Raw genomic sequence first — 23,871 nt, 5'->3', positions numbered from 1 at the left:
GTGTTGCATGCTTGTCTGCTGTTGGCTGAGGCTGGTCAGAGCACTTGAGCATGTCTTTCTGTTCCGCATGTATTTCTGGTGTTTTGACAATTTAGCAATTCTCAATTGAATTTTCTCCACATTTTAAAAAAGCTCAGTTACAACTCTGTCACAGCCACTCATTTAGCTATGAGCAGTCACACATCTGTCTGTCTGTCTAAATATTTACAAAATGTATGTGTGTATGTATATATGTAAATTTATACGAAATGTGTGAGTCTCTATACTTCTCTATGCACGCCTTGAGTGCATGACCGTCAGGGGGCAGACATCAGGCGGTGTTCTCGGGAAGAGGTGGACGCAACACACACACACACACACACACACACACACACACACACACACACTTACGCGATTACCATATCAAACTTGTTCTAAGCTTATGGATACATGATGAGAAATAACAGGTTGATACTGAGTTACTCAGCATGAGTTATGTTTAATTTATCTATTTTTTTCTATACATTTTTCCAATGATTTTTCTTTTTTTTTGTTTTCTTTGGATGGAGAGGAGAGGAGGAGAAAGAAGTGTGGTACGGTGATAACCAGAGGGCGGTGGCATTTCTCGCACTCTGCGTAAACGAAGGAGCGGAGCGCAGCGCACGGAGAGGAGAGGGAGAGCGTCTAGTGGCGAGGCTGCAGCGGTGCCGCGGACACGCGTGAAGGGACCCCCGCGGTTATTTCCACGGCCACTCTGAGCTCCCAGCCCGACCCACGCCTTCTCAGACGGACTTAAATCCACCGGGGAACCGGCGGCGGTTGGAACCCACATTCCGGACTCTATCACTTCGAACCCTGTGCTGGAAGGGGGAGGTCGGATCCCCCCCGCCCGCCGTCCTCCCTCCCTCCTTCCCTCCCTCCCTCCCCAACCGCGTGGACTGAGGACTTTTTCCCCCCGTGTCTTATGTGTTTTTGCCCGTCGTCCGTCATGGGGAAAAGTGCACGCAGGAGTGGAATAGGTCGCGGCGGAGGATGGGCGGCGAGGATGCGCGCCGCGCCGCTGCTCCTGCTTCTGCCGGCGCTCATTCATTTCGGAGTCGCCCAAGGTAAGTCCGGGGCGCGCGTCTCCCGTGCACCTTGGTTGGTTGTCAAGCGAGGGAACCAGACCACCCACATGCACACACATGCACGCACACACACATACGTGCTTGAGGCATTCCCTTGTGCAGAAGGTTGCAGAAGTATCCGTGAGCTCTTACTTTTTTTTCCTCTCATCTCTCCGTGCAGCCGTGGAGCGGTTAGTTCACGGCCGGTGTATTTTTTTTTTTAAGATGTAAACCGTTTGCGCATTTGCTTGGAGGGACACGCACGTAAACACGCACACCTCAATCCTAGCAGATCACTATTTTAATGGCAGTTTGGAGCAACTTATGCGAGATCCTGTCAGCAGTCAGGGGCTGAGGGGGAGCTGAGACGCGTTCAGGAACCCGTGGGGACTTCGGCTTCCAGTCGGAACGGAGTGGCCGGTCGCCCCCCCGCTGTCACTCTTTCTGACGGATCGCGTTTATGAATATGGCACTGTAGATGCTTAAAGTGGAGGATATCGCTGTTTTTTACGCGATCCGAGGCTCTCCTTGCGGGCTACTTCTCCCCAAATCGGAGGCGACGCAGCGTGCGCCACTTTGCGGATATTGCGCTCTTTGGCAGGGCTAGACCCCCCCCCCCCGCTTCTAAAAAAAAAAAAAAAAAAAAAAAGGAAGGTCTCCGATCATCATCATCTAATTTTTTGAAATCGACACCACGCAAAAACAAAACGAAAAAACACGAATTTTATATGCGCTTTCCCACCGGGAAATTTGCGCGAGTGGTATTCGTGGTTTGGGGGCGCGGAGGACGCGGGTCACCGGCGGAGGGAACGCAAGAACAAGCTGTTCAACTTCAGACTTCATAAATAGATTTAACACCCCTATTTTGCCTTGAACGGGTCAGAAACGCCCCTCCTCCTTCTCCCCCGGTCGTCTTCATCCATAATATTTTATAATTCTGGTTTTGTTTTGTTTTTTCCCCCCCAACGACAAATTGCGTGCGCCCCTGTTCGGTCATTTACGGTATGTTTATAATCCATCCATATTCCTCATTCACATTTACTTTTGAAAAGCAGCAGGGATAGTCTATCTGGCATGGCCTGCCAGCAGATTGGTGCGGGTATTTATTTTTTATTTTATTTTATTTTTTTCTGCTGAGTTTGATCAGTAATTGGACTCCGCGAGGAAACATCCGCACCTATTCATCATGAAGGTTTTCTCTCTGCTAGGCTCCCTCTCGGTCAATACATGGCATTTTAGAAGAAGTGGTGCGGTGGGGGGTTAAGTTTCACCTACTTTGACACACACACACACACACAAAAAAAATTTTGTCCATGGAAAATAAAAATAAACAACGAAAACCGATTTCTGCTTTTGCAGATAGATGAAACTCCTGAATCCGAATCCTAAAAAGTTGGATTTTCCTCTCCGGTTCATTCCAGTTTGGGCTTGTCTGTTTTTCTGCCTCAAACAACTCATGCCTGTGGAGTTGTTAGTGCCCGTGTGTTTAGTCACTCCATCATTTATTTATTTTCTTTCGCTGAATGTGGAAAAACCAAACACCAGGCGCCCCTTGGAATAACTGAGTCAGAAGATCATCATCTCAGGTTAGGGATTATTCTAAAGCAGTAAAGTTGAATTGATTTTTGCCTTTAGATAAGTTGTGTTGTTGAGCGCTGCTCATACGTACCTGGAGTGGGAATGCTCATGGCCCTGCAGAGCAACATGAACTTAGATCACGTGAGATTGATTTGTTTTATTTTTATACAAACTAACATGTACAAACCTCAGATGAGACGTGTTTGTTGAGATGCTCTTGTTGTTCTTGCCCCCCCCAATGGACACACACACACACACACACAAAGACGCACACCTCCAGACCCTTCTGCTATGTTTAGAAGCCATTAGCAAAGTTCTCTCGCAATTTTTTTTTTTAACGTGAAGATTCAAGATAAAGATTTGCCTTTATAAACTCTAAAAACGACGACTTTAAGTTCGCAGTCAAGTTCCCCGGCCCGGCTGCGCCAGATGTTTTGGTGAAAACACATTTGGTAATTTTACGACCTGACGTGTTAATGCGGTCCCTGTCACTCGATAATTTTACGCGTTCTTATAAATGCCCGGTCGAAGTTTCTCTTTCAGGTCCGTTGTTGAACCGAGCACAAGTTTATTTTAGTAGCCCTTTCATTTAATTCTAAATGTTTTGTATTATTCTATAGACTTTCAACAAAATGAACATGTTCTGATTCACTGTGGAGTTTTGTCAATGCAGGTAGTTACAACGTGAAGATGTAAATGTGTGAACTCAAGTGCAGAAGTGTAAAGATAGAGTGCTGCCCCGTGTGTGTGTGCGTGTGCGCGCGCGCGCGCGCGTGTGTGTGTGTGTGTGTTTTCATCAACTTGGCAACGAAAGAGATGTTTGTGCTGAAACTGTGTAGAATGTGTTTCTCGCACATGCGTTAGACTGTCTATATGCGGAAGGTTGTGTGATTTTTGTACGGCTGTGTGAACTTGGCATGTGAGCGAGAACACAGCTCCTGCAGAGGTCATATGTTGTTTCCTCGCATGTGTGTGTGCGTGCGCGTCCGTTTGGCATAGCAATATTGCCAAAGCTCCCATGCTGTCTTCTATTATGCTGTGATCCTGTCCCGCGGTGCGCTGTGGCCATTCAGGGTTCAGAGCTTCTGGGGTTTGGGGCGGGAGACGGTCGGGAGTTATTGGAACTAAACGGGTCGGTTTGATAGGCTGCGTTTCTGCAGCCGCCGCGCCGTGATTGGCGGGTTTTAGTTGGTAGATCTGATGCCCTTTCTGCACCAGACGGATAGGGGTTAGACAGGGAAAGGGTGAATTGATGAGAAAGGGGAGGGCGCTCTGTGGGTGGCTCGGAGCAGCTTTGATCACTCCGCTAGGACTTGACAAACTGACTGCCACACGCATTAACGCACACATTTCTCCAGCTCCGTTCTGCGTCTGCGTGTGCTCGCGCGGGCGTTCACGGGAGTGTGTTAGAGAAGGTCTTCGAGTGTGTCGGGGTTGTTGTGCAGTCGACCCTCCTGCTGCTAAAAGCTGCCTAGCGATGGTTGAATTCTCTCCCCCTCCGGCTTCGCTCTTCTTCCGAACCATACTTACTCATTTAAATGTTTTATAGGTTTTTACTTTAAATGTGACCGGTGACAAGACATTTTTCCACTTGAGTTTTTAGCCAATCTCAGTGCCTCTTTTTGTACACCCTGTTAGCTGCTAAATTGTTTCTGCTGACCTTTGTGCTCCTCTCCTTGCATGTTCATCTTACCAGTCAGTAGATTTCCTGCCTTTGGATTGTGAACGTGGATTCTTCCCAGCAACACGTACCCGCATTTTATGTGCGGTTGATTTCAAATCCGAACAATTACAGCCTGTCAACTTTTAACACTGTTTTAAAATGGAATTGATAACTGTCAATTCAAGTCCCCACAGATTAAGGGGTTTGTTTTTTTTTACATTTTTTTATTTATGGGAAAGAGTTGCATGAAGGGTTTCTTGTTACTGATTGAGATGCAATCTGAGAGCGAATGTGGACGTGGGTGTTTTTAATTATTTTTTTTTCTCATGTTCATAGAATTGAAGAGTTTCTGAAGCGAAGCACTGTTTGTAACCACACATATAGTTATGTCTAGATGTGTATTTGTGGATACTCTATTTCTCATCAATACAAATTACAATACAATAAAGAACCAACTCACCCAGATCGGGAGTATTTGCCGTGTCATCAACAGTGTTTTCAAGGCATGTTTTTTATTTATTTTTTTTATTTTTGTGATGTATATTTATTTTTTCCACTTCACAAGCAGAAATTTTGTCTGGTATAAGCTCAAATATATAATATCCAAGCGCTGTGTCGACACATGCGCCTCACCACATAAACCGTTTTCTCTCACTCCGCTGGGGAAAACCCAGGACAGACCGTAAGAATGCATCCCTGTGTGCATTCATGTCCAGGATCAGTTTTTTTCTTTCCTTTTTTTTTTCTTCTTCGTTGTCGAGCTTGAGAAAAGACAAAGAAAAACGGGAAGCGACATTATTTTCTGTAACGGATTCCCAGCGTCTTCCCCTATCAAGCTTAAACCCTTCTAGAGTTTCATGTAAAGATCTGGAATTATGAATTTTTCATGGCCTGTGAAACCCAACGCCTCATTTGAGGCTTTCATTTCCAGGCTTTCATTTCCAGGCTTTTTGTTTTAGTTAGATAGAGCTCCGTCTCTCTCTCTGTCTCTCGCTGTGTTTCTGTTTGCATGTGGTGAGAATGCTGTTTGTTCCCAATCAATGGCCTACTATATGGTTCCCACCGGTCCCACATAGTCCTGCCATTCTGTGAAAAAAAAAAGAAAAAAAAGAAAAAACCCAACCTATTTTTTGATAGCAGATGCAGTTGTACACTCATGTGTTAATCTTTATTTCACTATGTATGTATCCAATGTTGTCGTAACCAAGTACGAGTTGAGATCATATAGTTTTGGTGTTTTTAAACATAAATTAAGACGGGTACACCCATTTTTTCCAGTGTCCCAAGGCGCCATTTCAGCTTCCTATCGATTGTTATGTTTTCTCCCTCCATCCCACTGTCACACTTTACTCTCCTTTCCACTTTCCGTCCCCGACTCTGGCGGCACATCTTCCACATTGGCGCTCCCGATTTTTACGATTTTCTTCTCAAGCTGTCTCCCCCCCTTCCAAACTGTATCCAACTCTTGTGGGATTTGCGCCGTCCGATCCGATGCCCGTCCGAGCAGCGGACACGTCGTGGCCTGAACGCACAAAAGAGCATGACATTATGGGATTGTCTCTCCCGGTCGTGAAGCTTACCGTACACACTCCTAGATGAGTGCGACAGAGGCAGGGGGTGGGGCAGTTGGAGAAAGACAGGTAGAGAAATTGAGTAGCACCCCGCATGCCAGCTGCTCTCCATTCAAATCCCGTATATCTCTTTGTTTGTTTTGTTTTTCCTTGTAGTTTAGATTTTTCATGGTCTATACATCTTTTTTTTTTATTTAATTTTTATTTGATATGGTAAAATTTGTTTTTAAAAGAAAAAAAAAAAGCACAGGCTGGTTGATTTGCCTCAGAGACAAGTAGCATGCTGTTCTTGTTGGTGACGCGCCATTACCAGTAACATTTAGTGTGTTTGTGTGTGTTTAAAGAAAGCAGCTTCTGCCTCTTCATCTTAATCTGTCCATTCTCATGTCTGGATATGGGCCAAAAAAGTACCTCTTTACTGCGGCAATTAGAAAAGCAGGCAGGATTTTTCGGGGGGGAAGCGTCTTTTGTCCGATTTTCTCTTATTTCCGATTTTCTGCTTTAACTCCCTAAACTCTTTTGAGTCTGCGTGAAGCAGCACAGGTGTCCATTTCTTCCATGAACGCCACACAAACACATGTTTTTATTTGTTCTCCACGGCAGCGACGCCTTCGGGGCAGACACATGACCAGCAGATGGTCGCTGGGTGTTTTGGCTGAGTAATGTGCCGTGGTGGGAAGGTCTTATTTGTGTCACCATGAATATGTAATCGAGGTTGCCAATGAGAAACGACAACTTGACACAATAGGGGGTCCAAAGTGCTGTGACATCAGTTTGCTTTTATGGTTATTGTCCGTTATTGAAGGAGTGAGGAAGGGAAAAAGAGGAGGAACAATCGAGGGAGCTAAAATGCAGGCAAATGTGGGAAACGGAAGGAGGGGAAAAAAGGGAGGACTTCAGAAAATGAAGTGTGGAGAGAAAACATAAAATGGGAATGAAAGGGGTGGCTGTTTTTTTTTTTTTTTTTCTTTTTTTTTTCATTTTTCTGTTGGAGAATTTGACATTCACGCTCATTTTTTGATTGGAAACAAAGCCTCACTGTAAAAGCCCATTAAACTCTTGGTTGGGAGTGGGGAGAGGATTGGGGAAAGATGGAGGAGGGAGAGGGGCCAGTGGGCTGAGCTGTGTTTGGAAGCTGGCTGAAAGATTAGTCTTTCTCTTCTTACTATCTGTCACCGCTGCATTCTCTCCTCCTTTGTAACACTTTCTCTCCTGCTCTTGTTGTTAACATCTCTCCTGGCCAGGCCGGGTTCCTCTGTTTTTCACCATTTTATTATTTTTTTATTTTTTATTTTTTTTGCTCCCTTGGTCCCAGCAGTAGTCTCCGTCTGCGCCAAAACGATCTTGCAATCCTGTGATCCATCTGAAAGAGTATACAATAATCTAAAGCCATAATTACGATAATTGTTACTGTACCTTTTTTAAACTCCTATGGTAAGGACACAAACACACACACACACACACATGCAGTTGCAAAAGGGTGCATTTTGTGTGGGATGCCCACACAAAAGATTTAGTGTATATTAAAAGGGAGCAAAAGAAAAAATGTTTGCATGTTCTGTAGACATGATGTAATGTACCGGTGGGGGGGGGGCAGGAATAACAAGTTCTCCTGAAAACTTAAATCTTCAGATGTGTGCAGAAATGGAAATAACACTTTTAAGAGTGAATGGGGTATGTTCTGCATAAAAGGTCCACACACTTCGTGCACAAAAGGCCTTATGTACAAGTCCATTCACTTATTTTGGCTTCACAGTGGTTGTAAAAAGGAGGTGGTATATTTCACCCTATGGGTGACAAGACCGCATGTAAGCAGTTTGCTTTGATTCATTTGGACATCATTCTAAGTGGCTAATGAATATAGCTACAGCTTTGCTGAGAAGGCATGTTCTGTACGTGCGCGGGCCCGTACGTGTGTGTGTCTGTGCGTGCACGCGCCTGTGCACACATTTAAATGAAATATCACATTGTTATTTGCACGTATTAGCATGTGCACATTTTTTTTCTTCATACCCAGAGGAGCGCATGAATACTATAGATAGCTGGAGCTGAAGAGGAGGAGGAGGAGGAGGAGAGATACCGGAAATCTTGCTTACTGAAATCTTTTGTTCTCGCGGGGAAAGAAGGTGATCATAGAGGGTGAATGAGCGGAAGGGAGGAAGTAATACTAACCTGGATATGGGGATGTGAAGTGTGGCACCGAGATAAGAAGAGGCTGTGGGGCTAGTAATTACTTGGAGTTGTTGAAATAGGTTTGATTAAACAAAATGGTGGCCCTTAGACGTTAAAGTGACAGTAGGTGGTTTTCCAGATGGCAAGCGTTCATGGATATTGATCAAATAATGGGAACAAAAGGTCATGATAATGCAATTTCCAAGTTCAGAGAAGAACATTGAAATAAATGTTCATTCATTCATTTATAATAAATGCCAATTATCCTGCACTCAGGGTTGTGGGGATTTAGGCTGGAGCCTTTACCAGCTGTCAAGAGGTGGGATTCACCCGGGACCCATTACAAGTCGATCCAGGGCCACATTTAGAGAAACGCGGCCATTCACTCTCTCATCCACACGTCACATAGAGGCACACAACCATTCACCCTAACATTTACATGTCTTGGCGATTCAAGGCCTTCTGTAAGGTTTTTGTGCTGTTTTGGAAGCGCGAGAACCCGGAGGAAACCCACTCGGACGGGGGAAGAGCACGGGGAATCCGCACACCAAGGTCTCACGTCAGAATTCAACCCGGGGCAGAGATTATGTTTTTTTTTTCCCTTTAAATTCATATAGAAATGTTAAATCAAGCAGGCCTCCACACACCTCCACAGCCGTGGACTTATTTTGCTGAAGTCTGTGAGGAAAGTTTGGGCTTCTGCCACAGAGGTATCAAGTATATATTTATTTGTGTTGCTCGTTTAAAAATGTATCATCTTACGGTCCGTGGCTTTGGTTCCATCTGCCTCCACAGGTTAAACAAAGTGCTTTTCTTCATCCCTCGTCGCCTCGTCCGACTGTAGAGCGGACCGAGCGCGTTCTCCCTCGAGTGACATTCCGCACTGCGCGCCCGGTGTCGGCTGGCATATGTGGTCGTCTGAATATCTGTGCATCTGCGCTTCGTCTTTGGTGTACTGACCTTATTATGAGGGTTTCCTGCAGGGATGTTACTTTAATATTGAGTGAAATGAGAAACCTTCAATATGTATGTGGAGAGGTGGATACACAGCTAATAAAAAAAGAACCATATCTAACTAAAACAAGCTCATACGGCTTGTTATTAATATCCAAATAATATTGATTTTCTGTATGAGCATAAACTTTTCATTTCTTCTAGATTATATTTTAATTATATTTATCTATTGATTTTGCCACCATGAAATATGATTATATATTCCTATATGGTCCTTACTTTCGTGACCAAGAAGTTGGATCAAAAGTGAGAAAAATCTCACTTTAATTTCATCACACCTTAACTAAAGCTAAAACAGTGTCATGCCAAGCACCGCTAATGTTATAGTGAAGTTGGATACAGAGAGATAATATAACAATATAATATAATAATATGAAAAGCTCATAGAAATGAGAGCGGATTTGAAATATTTGGATTATCTTTCATTATAACCCCCAACAGGACCACACTACACCCTCCAATGCTTATTCTAAAATAAATATTTACACCACTCTCAAATTATAATCCTCATTAAGGGAGGATTTAAGCCTGTTGTTCCCCAAAATCATTCAATGCAAAAAGGTATTTTTTTCGGGGGGGTGTCCAGAGACGCGGCCGGAATGCAAAAGGAGGGGGATCGAGTCACCATCTCTGCCCCATGGGCATGGATTCAGCTTTGGGGGCAATTATAAAATCTGAATATGGACTCTCAATGGGGGGGGGGTCATCTGAATAAAACTAGTAATACTTTTCCTAAAAAAAAAATTAAATAAATTGAAAAAAAAATGAAAAAAATAAGCGTGTTTCTACAGCTGGCGGTAGAGATTATTCTTAAAAATGCCTCAAACACAAAACTGCCAAATTGTTCTATATTACTGATAGTGCTTAAAAGCCTGAATGTGACTTTCATTTACTTATTTTATTTTTTAAAATGTAGATACTCACTGTGACTCAGTCAGTGGTGCATAAAGTGCACACCTACTCAGTTGTTTTCTTGTATTTCCAAACTTCTTTGTCTTCATTGATCCTCACCCACACAGGCACTGTGTTTTTGTTATGGAAAGTCACGTTAGGTCACTGATTTTGTTTTGTGATTTTCGGCTTATTAGCTTTTATGGGCATTTTTTTTCCTCCCCCTCAAACTACTGACCAATAAATAAATGCATAATTGTTCCAGCTTTGGATGCAGTGTTTCTGTCCCTTCAACTTCCCGTCTGTGGATTTTCCAACTTTAACAAAGTATTTCATTACAAATCGTGGTCATGAATATTAAAAAAAAAAAAGAACAGCACAAAACAAACAAAAAAAAATCTCTTTCTGCATTTTTGGTCTGATTTCATGGTGCAGGGTACATTTGAGTTATAGGGAAGGGTTTCTTAATGTTTAAGAGTTGTACTTGTGTGACTTATGAGTAACAATTAATAATTTATAATTAATTGATAATTCATTTTAAGATGATGACAAATTATTGATGTCACCGTCAATGACATTTTCAGTAGTCTTTGTTATTTCATTATCCAACTTACTTTTTTGACGGAAACATTGAATTTTGAGGGCATCGTTCTTTGATTTAATCTACATTTTTGACAAAGAAAAGCTGTTAGTGTGGACACCTTATCTCTGAGAGGATACTGTTGCAAGATTATGTGATTTTTATCTGGTAATTATGTGTTCAGAATCCCTTTTAGGAAAAATAGGATTCAAACATACTGTCGTCCGAGGACATAACGATGAGTGTTCATCAGAATCTAGAATCATTGAATAAGATGCTGACCAATTGTAAAGAACACATTATGGTGTATAATGCGCAGGATCATTTCCCACTGGCATCTGATCAGTTAGGGTTTACTATCGATGGCTCGCAGTTTGACATGTCAGCATCCACTCTCTGCAAACCCTGCCTTAAACTCCGTTACAGTTTCAAGCTCCCGGCTCCAGCTGTTTTCAGTTGCGACCGATTCGACGTCCCATGAAAACTAATCAGCTGTGAACCCTTTTTAAATATCCCATTTGTGCCACTATACTCCTATTCCGATCCGGAGTAGCTAAAAAAAAAACAAACAAAAAACATCAACGTAACAATCAAAAGTTGTTCTCTAGATTTGGTTTTGAACTCTGCATATCAGGCCAGCTTTAACTTGAGCGGCAGGGTGAAAATAAAACCCGGGAGGAAAGCAACAATCACTGTGAAGCTTTGCTGTTTGCACTCTTGTGCCGGATCAATTTTCTCATCAGATTTGTGTTTCCACATTGCAGATTTGGTGGTATATTTGTTGTCTGGTCCTGTATTCTGGCACTCAAAAAGGGGCTCTGTTTATCTTGTGTACTTGGATCTAACATTGCTTTGAGTGAAATTCTTTTAATGCAAATTTAAGGAGTGACTGATTTCTAGAGGAACCCATCCATGGTTGCTGTAAGGTATGATCAGCCATGTTAGTGGATTCTAGATTGAAAGCAGGCTTCTGTTGACCATCAAAATAATTTCCCTTAGGCACAGCTGGTGAAGAGCTGCAGTAAGTGTTCTCAGGATAAACTGTGTCTCTGTCCAATGGCTTGCGGTTGAAGTGGTCGGAAAAAAAACATTCGTAAACACACACACACGCACGCACACACACATGCGGAGGCAGCATAATAAGGGGAAAGTATCTCTTCCATGTTAAAGCGCACCCAATGAGGGGTTTTCCAGACAGGGATGTACACACACAAACCGACTGCTGAGTGTGACAGTCAGTGAGCAAGTGCCGGTATACACTCGCCTGTTTTTCTCCCGGACGTTTTCGCAATAATAGTGTTGAGAGGACTCCATTATCCCACTCTGGGTGTTAGCAATGAATGGATGAATGGGGCTGATGACATGTCGCCCAAATGTGTCATTTAGGACAGGCTGTTGGCAAATGATGTGTCAGAAGGGTCTCTGTGTTGACTGTCTCTTAACACGGAGGTCACTTCGTGCCTCCCGAAAGCCGGGTCGGCTCGATGAGTGCACAGCCTTCCCTCTCGGTTCGTTCAGTAAACCGGCAAGGTGTAACTATTAGTCTCTCACATTTCTATCCACCGAGTCTTATTTGTTCGCTCGTACACATCTTTATCCGCCCTTTTCGATGCCGTTCTTTTTAGCCGTGCTGTGAATTGATATGGCGCGGAATGCAAAATAGCATTTTAGTTTCGATTTTGTTTAAATGCAGGCCATTTCACAGATAAACTATGTGTGAGATGAGATCTTGATGAAGCTATCCAGGGCTGGAAAGAGACAAGGGATCTTGTTAAACATGTCACTCGCAACCAAATGTGATACTGTAAACAAGAATATGAATGCAAATGTTGTTTTTGTCAGTGCGATGCAGTAATACTATTCATTTGATGAGTAGCACATTTTGAGTGGTAAACTGTGAAGATGAATATCGTTGATGCCGCCGTTTATACTCGATTCTCAAGGTGATATTGTGTTCAGTGACACGATAGCTTTTCTGAACAGTGTTGGCAAATTAATTACCTTGTATTCCACCGGCGTTTGCATCGTATATTTTTTTTGTGTCTTTCTCATAAAAACCCGAACCTATTCCCTCTCCTTATGAAGGTTGTGGTTGAGCTTTTGAAGGATTTTAAGAGGATGAAGAGTGAGAAAGGTTGCGCTCCATTGAGAAAAGGGACTATTGTTAACCTATGCCAGTCTCAGCATATATGCTTAATTCCAGATAAAATTCCAGCGTTATCAGTAAATGTTGTCCAAATCAATACAGCCTTGGTGCAACCTGATGTACACCTGAAACCATGTCAGCTTGAGGAGGTATAAAATACTTGTTACAAATGTTTTCTTCACAAACACAAATTGGATCCAAATGGGACTTCAGCTTTACCGAAACTCTGCTGGATCTAAAAAAGGAACCCAAAGCAATCTAGAATCGTCACTCACCAGCATTATTAGGTTTATAAGAATCTTATCAATATTCTGTGAGGACCCTTCCCACTGGCTTTGTAAGACATACCACTTTATTTCCATTTTCAGTCACTCTTGTTTTCCCGGCCGGTATTATAGATACATTCAGGCTTGAAAGTTGACTTCATTATTTTTCAGTCAAATGCGATGCACATCTGTCTTTGCACGCACCAATTACCCAATTCCAAATTTATATTAATTTTCAGCTCCGCTAGCACAGAACTAGAAACAGTACATCAGTGAAATTCTTTCACAGGTGTGGCACCAAACAAGGGAAAGGGGAGCAAACAGTAGGGTGCGAGGTGGGCAAGAGACAGGCAAGGTTTTTGAAAAATCAATCATTAAAAGAAAAAAAAAAAACGATGTCAGGTGGGCATAAGGGGTCCAGAACAATCCCCAAAAAACAGGTAGGTTCACCGGCCGGATCAAGTGAAAATGAACGGAAGCTGACAATCTGAGCACGAGTCGATGATGTTTTCCTTTGAAAATCCAGAGCGTAATAATTCACTCTGCAAACATCCTGAAAGCTGATGTGCTTCCTCTTTTTTAAGAAATAATGACATGCTAACTCCTTTAGTGTAAGCTTACACCAGAGCACTCAGTCTGCCAGATGATTTGCATTCTACCCCTTGACTATAGTCGGAAGCCTGAATGGCAGAAGTAATGAAGTCTTAACCAGCAAAATCACATTATTTCAGAGTATTGCTGGCTGGGGTGGTGCTCTCAAGGCTTTTTGTTGTGACATATGAAATACATACAGGTATAGATGCCCGATAAAGAGATTATGCAAATCTGTTAACATATGTAAACAGATGATTGCTGATCTTTTCACATCAGGGTTATTTGACAACGCCTCGTCCGTCTCTGCACCATCCGCTATCTGTCGCATCTTCATTCCCTCTCATTAAATCCACTTAAGTCCACAATGCTCTCTCCTTCATTTTTGTCTCCCTAAATATCTTCCCCATTCTGTCCTAATGGAATAGGAGATTTAAACTTTTAAAAAAGAAACATTTGAAGTTTCTTCTTCTTTTCTTTTCTAAGTTCTGAGAAATGTCATCCACACCCAAGTAACAATTTCAAAAAGCAGAAAGTAGCTGACTGAAGCCAGACAATGCCCACAACTCCCTCCAGCTCCTCCAAATCCTTGTATTGTTGTTGCGGTTATTTGTGTTACTTCTTCCTCTGAGCCCCTCCAGGGTTTTGGCTTATCTCTTCTCTCTGCTGAGGTCTTGTTGGAGAACGAGGGCAGGGCGGCTGCTTTGGACTTAACTTGCTGCGGACAAAGTTTAACATGAACTCAAAGTTGCACCTAATCACAAAGTTGTCCATCAAGTGTGCTTCCATATATTCCTTTTCTCTTTTTTTAAAAGTCACGATTGCAGATATTCAGTCAGATATAGTTCACTATAGCTATATATATATATATATATATATATATATATATATATATATATATATATATATATATATTCAGGGGAAATAAATCTCAAAAGAAGTAGTCAGCTATGAAACAATGCTTTTCATGTGTTCAATTCCATTTCAGCTGTTTGTGACGTTCAGGTGATATTGCCCGTAGAATTAATTAAATCGCTCGAGCGGATTATTTGTTGCTTCAAGGAAGCATTTGATTCGCAATAATTTATTTCGAATTTAAAAGAGTTGAATACCTAATGGGGTCCTGCCTTTAGAAAAGGGCTGTTGTAATTGTGAGATAGCGTAGCCGGTCACGCTGTTACTCCATATTGGATATGCAGAAGTGGTTAAAGTGTATGCAAGTGCACACACGGGTAGAGTTAAATTCTCAGAGATCCGGACACCCACAGTCCCTCGACCAAACCTCAACGTGTGAATCCTAACCCTGACCCTGTTGCTAAGGCTTAAATCTCAAAATGCTATTTACAATTGGGTCACCAGCAGTTAGGGCACACAAAGTAACACAGTGGGTTGCTGTTTTTTTGGATCCTGCAAACATACTGGACCGGGACCACACACACACAGGCAAACACACACCGCCTTATCGGTCTGCTGAAACGGTCGTTTAATAATCAAGTACTCTTTCCTGTCGCTGTCTCCTTTCTTTTTCTCACGCACACAAACACATGCGGGTAAGTGGGTGTCTCACACGACTGACACACTGTCGCGCGGCAGATTATTGATTCTTAGTGTTGTTCTTGAGCTGTTGGTTAAACAAGACAGTAATAATGGAGCAACATAGTTTAGTCTGCTTATTGAACTGTGACTTGCTGACATTGATTATTGTCTCCTGCCTCTGGAAGCATTTGCATCAGCCTGTGTGTGTGTGTGTGTGTGTGTGTGTGTGTGTGTGTGCGCGCGCGTGTTGTTGTATTCCAAGGTTTTGTTTGTTGTTTTAACCTTTCAGAGTAAGAACCATTTCAACTGGGACAGGATATTTTCGTAAATCCCCTATAATTATTTTATAATAGTTTAGAGGTTGAAGCTTAGTCATAGCTCCAGAAAATATGGAGATGAGCATACAGGACTCAGTAACGGTGCGGGAAAGAACAATGAAAGTTGAATATTTGAGTGGAATATCGCACAAGACAGAATGTCATGGGTCGAGGTTGTTATCTGGGCAGGATATCGACAAAGACAACAGCGAAAGGATAAACAATTGATTTAACACCAGGATATGTGACATTAAAAGGTGTAACTTTCATTTATTATCTGCACCACTTCTTCTGCACTCCGGGCTGCGGGTAGCCTGGAGTCTCTGCCAATCACCGTCGGGCGAGAGACTGGGTTCACTGCCTTTCAGTCGACCACGGGGCCACATATAAAAACGTACAACGTTCGCTCCCCCATTCATATTTCCTATCGAGACGAGCAACCGTTCGTTCATTCATTCACACGCCTGTGCAGTTTGGGATCTCCAGTGAACCTACTTCATGTTTTGGAATGTTAGAGGAAACCGGAGAAGCCGGAGGCAACCAACGCAGACGCGGGCAGAACATGCAAACTTAAAAACAAGTTGTGCGGATATTCCTCTGAAATCCAATTCATCATTGGCCATTCTGGCTATGAATTTTTCATGATCGAGGAAACTCCGAAAGTTGCTAAAAGGTGTAAAACTTTTATGTAAAAATGATATTCCACTTTATTTCATGGTTTGTTTCAGAACACTATGCGGTGTGTAACCTGATTAGATTTAGAAACTTGACTCAACGCTTCACTCTTGTAATGTGAACTATCAGGCGGTATCCTGTACACTTCAAAGAATTCATTCAGCCCCATGAATTTCCATTCATTATAAGCTGTTTTGGTATTGCATAAAGTTATACCGTATAAAATTTTCATGCCTAAATCCCTACAACCAGGCATGAATAATTTATAATGGTTCAATGCATGAATTGGTCATTTGTTTCCATGCCAGTACTTTGACGGCTGAGACTTCCAGAAAGCGTTGACATCGAATACTGAATTATCCAAATGTCTGAAATTGGCACTGAGAGAATCCCCTATCAGGTATATTTTAGTATAATTAACAGCGAAAAAAAAAAAAGAGCAATTTATACATTTCAGTGCTCCCCACATCTTCGGCTCAGCGGTTGAATTTGAGTCTCCGATACTCACAGAGAGATGCTCGGCTTGCAGTCTCCGCTCTATCATTAAGGGTCTTCGTTGCAAACACATGCAAGGTCATGCACACACATACTTAGAGAAGGCATTTCCAGCTCCTTAAATGCTTTTAGTCCACAGGCTTAAACAACTACATTTTCCCGTTTGCTCACTTACCGAGGAATATGGTATTACCTCCTCATAAACTTTGCTGATAAATCTTGATCTATTGCTTTCATAAATATTTACGCATCATTGAAATAAACAATTCATTAAATCGAATACAACTCTGAATGCCCCCAGGTGGGCGGTATGCCCGCCTCAGTCCCCAGTCCCCTACAAGTGGCCCTATGGTTCCTTAGTGGTCACAAGGACTGTGCTCTTCAGATACCCGGACGTTGGACCCGGAGCCTCTTTCCCTCTTTGGAGTTCCCTGTGCTCTGATTAACGTCAGTACCATTGAGACCTTCCTCTTTAATATCTTTTCCTTTAGCCGTCACCACTTTGCCAGTCTAGATCTGGAAGTCCCACATGATCTGAGCACTTCATTCTGAGGCCTCATTGGAGGAGTCCTTCATTTCCATACTCAATATCCAACCCCGGTATACATTGCCTACCATTTGGTTTTAAGGACACTTTTCCTAGCTTATAATACTCTTGAAATTAAACTATGGTGATTTTAAATCAAAATTAAGTAAACTATTATTTTTCTTTAATTAAAATTTGAAACTAGGGTGATGCAGTGGTTAACGCTTCAGCCTCACAGGACGAAGCACTCTGGTTCGATTCCAACAAGGTGACCTTTCTGTGTAGAGTTTGCATGTTTTCCCCTGGTCATGAAGCAGGTTAATTGGAAAAAAATGGGAAAATTGCCCCGAATAAATGAGTGATTCGATTGGTTGTCTGTCTGTATATATGGCCCTGTGACTTACTGGCGACCAGTCCAGGGTGTATGCCGCCTCTTGCCCGAAGACAGCTGGGATAGACTCCAGCATCCCCTGCGACCCTGAGTGCAGGATAACCGGCAGACGATGGATGACTGGATGGATGGATGGTTTTAAATTAAACCACATTAATATGCATTGAATTGTGTCAGGGTTTTTTTTGGGGGGTGGGGGGCGGGTACCCTGCACTTGGGGTCTTCTCTGGTGTGGCAGACCTTAGCCTCTTTTGCACTTGTGCTCAGTGCCTGTTCCTGCACTGCCATAATCAGTGCTTCTGTGCTTCACCGTCACCCTTTTTTTTTCCATCCTCTCAAATGATTTCTCAATATCAGCCTTTTGCTCCTTGCTGTGTTAGGGAAGAAATTCTCCACTGCATCATTGGGTATCTCCTGCTGATGGATTCACTTAGTAGTTCATCTTTGGCAGCCATCGTCCTGATATATTCACAGATCTTTTTGTTTCCATCCTGTGAAATGGCCCTGATGTTCCACCAGCCTTGGCCCCCCATGTTCCACTTGTTGTGCAGTCTCAGTGTACTTGACTTGGCTGAAACTTTATGTGCATCTTGAGGAGCTTCCTTTTGGCGATGCCTGTCTCCTTTATCTCCTCTTCTAGCCGGTTCACGAGACAATTGGGGCATCTGATGACCTGATGCGCATCTGCCAAATGACTGTATTCTGTATTCTGATGACCGTACGTGTTGATCACCCAGATGTTGTTCTGTCCTTTCAGAAAACTTTTCAGGATCTACCTTAATCTGTGTTGGTATTTGGCTACGACTGACCTCGTTGTGGCTTCTTCATGGCTAACAGCTTAATGTTATCCACGTAGAGAAGACAACTTGTTATTGCTTCACCTCAGAATCATCATCTGCCGCCGCTCGTTGTGAAGATCTCACTGAGAGGGCAGGGACCTGAGCTGCGTTACCGAACCCCCTTGGTATTTGCCGTACTTGTTAGAAACCTGTCCATCAGGCTTCGGGTTGGTCCTGAAAATAATTTTCAACAGTCTTATTGAATTCTTCACGACGGTCTTAGTATCCCATTCATATTGCACATCTGTGTGTGGCACTGAGTCATCGACTTTCCTGTAGTCAATCGGGACAGTGGGCAGATTGGTCTTTTTGATGCTTCCTTGGGTGACTATTTTTATTTGTCAGTGGCTGGTGCTTTGCCGGGAATCCCTTATTACCATTTATATAATATAATGATTGAGCTCGTAGAGTGCCTGACCCAATGGCAATGCGAATTGACATTGATTGTTATTTTTTTGGGTCGATACAATTTTATTTAGACTTCATGTTGAGGCCACAAGTAAACAGAGAAAATACAGTTTTAAAAATCAGTGTTAAAGAAACTGTGTTATGGAAACTGGAAAAAACAGCACGCCACTAGCATCAGGGGTCCCTGTGGTTATAATAGTTATTTAAGAAATTACACGACTTTTGACATAAAGCTGATTTAGGTGTAAACATGTGCCACTGATACAAATGTCTAGGAGTGTAAACTGTTAGATCCAACAGTCCAACTGGTCCAACTTCTGCTTTGAGATATTGCTTGAATTGTATTCTCTCTCTCTCTCTCTCATACGGCTATTCTCTTCCTTTTTTTACACTTTTTTCCGCAGTTTCAGCATAACCTCCTCCAGCTGAAAATGGCCAGAGGCATTATCCCGGAGTTACTCTTGGGTGTTTGAGGGAGTTTGAGAAAATGTGAATATGCAGAATTGTTTGAGGTGGAAGGGTATAGGCAGAGGTTGTATGAGAATCGAATGCATCCTGCTGTGCGTTTGTGTACGTGCACTTCCTTGGACTCTCTAATTGGGGCATGGCTTGTGTCTTTGCCTCGCACCAGCCATTTTGACACAAGTCCCACGTGAACATCGCTGTAAATCTTGATAATGGTATTAAGCTCGTCAAGCCAGTCGGGGACTTTAGCCAGCAGTGCGTGCGTGCATGCAAACACAAACACACACGGATAAGGGGTTTTGAGCACTAAGGAACTATCAAAATGTGCATACTATCATCCAAAATCTGCCCACTACTGTAAAACAGAGCGGCCTCTGTGGCACTTATATCTCACCGCCTCTGTGAACGCATGCATGTGAAGACAAACTCTGCAATGAACTTAAGATAAATTCGAGGTACGTAAAGGACTTTATGAAAATCATAGTCCTAGAATTGTAACACAATAGTGCACCGCTGTCAAATTCACAGTGGTTGGAAAGAATTTCAACAGAATATAATTATAATCCGCAGAAAAATGATGTGACCGTCAGATACACATCTGTGTAGTTTCAAGCTGGTTAGACATGTCCTTTGAAAAGAACCGTCACAGCAATAGGTATCGTCCTGTCAGCATAATATTGTGGGCGACATAGGGAAATTACAGCTTGTCCTGATTGGTTTGAGTGGCTGTAACTGTGCTGTGAAAGAACTGAAATTGTTATGCTACCTCAGCAGGTTTCAGACATATTGAGGCTAGCAGGAGACAGAATTGTATTTGAAGTCCCTGCCTTCCGAACTCAGCTTGATGGTTTCGTACTTGTCGGGAGACAGTTTGTCCATAATAACATGGTGAGTATTTTAGGGACCTGCAAAAAAAAAAAATGAAGAAAATACCTAAAGTTTATGATCCGACCGGCTGATTGTGTGTTTGCATCTGATGAATGCGCGCGCGAGTCTGTAGTCAAACTGTTGGAATTACGCTTTTGTCAAGTCAAATTGTATTAAGACAGTAGGTGGTGTTTTTGACTGCCTCTATCTTTGATGTTAATAAAAATACTTTCATCATCTTCACTCCGCGGCAGTGGATGTGCCTCACAGCGAGTTTCTCGATTTGTTTGTTTTGTAGATCCGAAAACAAGTCGTACCACGATAGGTGAATTTTTCACTCCCGGGAAATTATCTGCCAACATTGGATTATGATTTGCCATAATATTGCGAGATACACATCGTAAATCTCTATAAGCCATGCAAAAAAACAAACTAACATCATTTTGCGGTGCATTTCAAATGGCATGTAGACTGTTTTGCCGAAGCTACATCAGAAGTCAGGCCTCTTGATTCCCTGCAAATGCAAATGTTGTTGCAGCCAAATGCTATAAAATCTAATGAGAGTAATGGGGTCTAGTGTACTCAGTGATGGGCCCAACATAAAGGAAATATGTGTGGTTAGGCGTAGTGTAATACATGGGGAAAGATGCCTGCAGCTGTTCCTGCTGGCTCATGCTCTTTTTATGCCTTCATCTTTGAGAGCAGACGGAAAATATTATGATGCGTATTATGAAGGAGATGGGAAAACTCTGGTGTATTTCATTTGCTAAATGAGCAACCCTCAAAAATGAAAACATGGTTTGGTCTTTTTATATATTTTCTAATTCTATCATTTCTTTTTTAATTCCAGTCAACTGCAATTATTGTCCAGTTAGAAGTGTATCCTTTACCGAGCTTGAACTCTGGAAAATACGTACATATTTTTATATGGTCACTAGCTGAATACCAAGACCGTTGTAATCATGGAATGACAAGACATGATGAATGCTTTGTTTGCAAAAAATTACCACATTTACAATGAAAAAAATCAGCTCGAAGAAAAGAGACCGGAGGAATTAGAAGATTTAGCTCCCTTCCTCTTTTTGGTTTTGTAAAAAAAAAACTGTCTGCAGCCCCAGGATGACCCCCTCCGTTTAATACCATACCGGTTTTCATCAAAGAAACTGTAGAGCACAGCAATAATCTTTCTTTATGAGTGTGATCAGAATGGGTTGAGCACATCTGCTTACAATGCATATAAACCCAATTATACTCAAAAACAACCCCCTCTTGCAGCGATCTATATTTTCTCTTCTTAACAAACTCTCTGCTTTGAGTTTGTTAGGGGAAATAAGGGGGGATATAATCTTCATGACACCTGGAGAGGAATCTAATAAGGGAGACACCAGTGGGGCTTGTTTAATGATTTTCTCCTTCAGTCTTTTTCAATTAGGGTAACTTGCTGTGATCTCTGCTCAGTCTTTCTCCGCTCTATTTGTAGCTCTCTCCCGCAGTCTGATATTAGTGTAATGAACTTGTTAAACTCTTCTCATTGTGGCCCAATTTGAACCAATTTCAATGGCGGAGACCAATGATTTAGAAAATAAAGAGATGAATGAATATAATCAGAATCCCGTTTGATATTGCAATTCAATATCATGGGTATTGAGATCAATAATCGTCCCGGACACCGTTCAGCGGATCATTATTCACCCACGCCGCTCATTTGAACTGAAATCCCTGTTTCGTGTCACGGCACCAAGCAAAAAGTAGATACAGCTCGCTCTCCTTCTCAGATGATCCCTGACTGTCGACTGCTCTCCAACCGCAACGATAAATAACGCTCTCTTGCACAGAAAAAAACACAAGTTTGTAAGTGTTTGTTAGCTGCACTTCCATCAACAGGAAAAAAAAAAGAAAACAATCGATCAGTACTTCGCTAAGCTCAAGGGAGGAAGGAAACAGCCAAACAATTTGTAAGACGTAACAAAACTAAAAGTATTAATCAAAAATGTTATTCCTCCAGCGACTATTTACATTTAAATGCCAGCATTGCTGAATTTCCAACCTCCAACTTTGAGTAATGGTTTTTTAAACTATGGTCATTCAAAGAAGATAATCAACATTACTAATCAGTAGCTAGACCACATCTGCCTAAATTAAATATTATACATTTGAATCACTCTAATAAAAAAATATATATATATAAATAAATAAATAAAAAATAAACTGATTTTCTCCATGTAAAAAAAAAAAAAAAAAAGTCATTTAAATTAAAAAGAGAATATACATTTCAATGCACATGTTATTAAAGGTAATTCATTGTTTTTAAGATGCCGTCTTAAGGTTTGGATTTACGGTCCTGCGTAAATAAAAGGAAGGGTCTTCAGGAAGCTCCTCTGACCTTCTGGCAGTCAGTAGGGCACATTACGTTTGACTCATTAGCTAACTGGTACTCCTGCTCACATTCAACCCAGCAACACGCCCGCCTGACTCTCCCTCCGAATGTACCGCATGTCCCGAAGACATGTCATACTTCCATGTCTAGACTGTCGAGGACATTTATGTCTTCATTCCGTTACCCCAGGTGACAGGGCATTCAGTCTCCTCCGGGAGGAGGGGGACAGAAATCACAAGGCTCCGACTCCGAGTGCGGAGCGTTTGCGGTGTGTGCAGAAAAGTGACACGGGCACGCCGGGGGTTACTGTGTGTGTCTGCGTGTGATAACGTGGTGTGTGGAGTCCCAGTAGTAGATGTGCGGGAGCGCATGTGACTGCCATGGCCAGAGGAACTCACTGCTTTCATACTTTTCCATGTTGCGACATATGTGTTCGAACGTTCGGGAAATAAAAGTATATTTTTGCCGATGGAGAGATGGAGGCAAAACTGCAATGGACAAAGGCAACCTCACATAAGGGTGTAAAGGAACGAAGAACAACTGTAAGATCTGTATTTCATTTAAAAAACATCATTTCCCCAATTTATTCTCTTAATCGTGTGTTTCGTGAGGAAAACAGGTCGCGTAGACTTTGGGTGAACTATTACTACCATATAGAGGATACCGAAGTCTAGATGTGATGAAAGGGGCAGAAGTAGAACCACGTGTTTCAAATTGTATCGCTCTAAAATAATTGCTGGAAGAAAGGGCGGCTGGATCCAGTAAGCTGAGTTGAGACAGTTGTGCGGCATGACCGGGCCGATGGCAGGCGAGTGGCGATAAATCATAAATGTGATACCCTGACATTAATGTGTGTGTGTGTGTGTGTGTGTGTGTACACATGTGTGCATGTGTCTGTATGTGTGTCTGTGTGCACATACATTTTGTGTCTTAACATTAACTCGACAATTCCTTCCCAAATGTCAACACATAGGTCACTCTTCTTTTTTTTCTGCAAACAAAATGTGATTGGTTTACAGGAGTAGCAAATATTTAATAATTTGCAGTCCTGTCTGCACACACACACACACACACACCGGTTCCCCCTGCCCACCTTAGAAAAGCACAGCCTTTCTGTTACTGCTCACTTACCACATACTCTATTGCCCAAGTGGGACATGGCCTGGAACTGTTTTACTCATTCCTTTAAAATATTATACACACAGAAACTCTTATCCCCAGATACTGTTAATTTAAGACCGTTTACATCATCATCAGTTTGTATATTCATCTTAATCACTGTTTTCACAGGAATATGTCATAAAACTGGAAACCGTTATCAATTAATGAGCAAATGGTCTGAAAAACTGGCTCAAAGAAATTCAGCTGGTTCTGATGGGAATATCCAGAATGTGATTGCCGTCATTAAATCTGCGGTG

General features: G+C 42.3%; 1 protein-coding gene across 3 annotated transcripts in view; it reads left to right on the top strand.

Annotated features, from left to right (window-relative positions):
- Positions 1 to 651: 651 nt before the first annotated feature.
- Positions 652 to 23,871, top strand: part of LOC147218313 (netrin receptor UNC5C-like) — a 173,827-nt gene continuing 150,607 nt past the window's right edge. For all 3 annotated transcript variants that reach the window (XM_086174322.1, XM_086174323.1, XM_086174321.1), the window contains exon 1: positions 652 to 1,085. In XM_086174322.1, coding sequence (XP_086030448.1) covers positions 944 to 1,085 — 142 coding nt within the window. In that variant the 5' untranslated portion in view covers positions 652 to 943. The remainder of the gene's footprint in view (positions 1,086 to 23,871) is intronic.

The sequence above is a fragment of the Fistularia commersonii genome, chromosome 26 (assembly GCF_037954325.1).
Source record: "Fistularia commersonii isolate RoL2024-O1a breed Wild chromosome 26, RoL_Fcom_v1.0, whole genome shotgun sequence".
Lineage (NCBI taxonomy): Eukaryota > Metazoa > Chordata > Actinopteri > Syngnathiformes > Fistulariidae > Fistularia > Fistularia commersonii.
The sequence above is the reverse complement of the archived record's forward strand: the minus strand, read 5'-3'. Positions and strand labels throughout refer to the sequence as shown.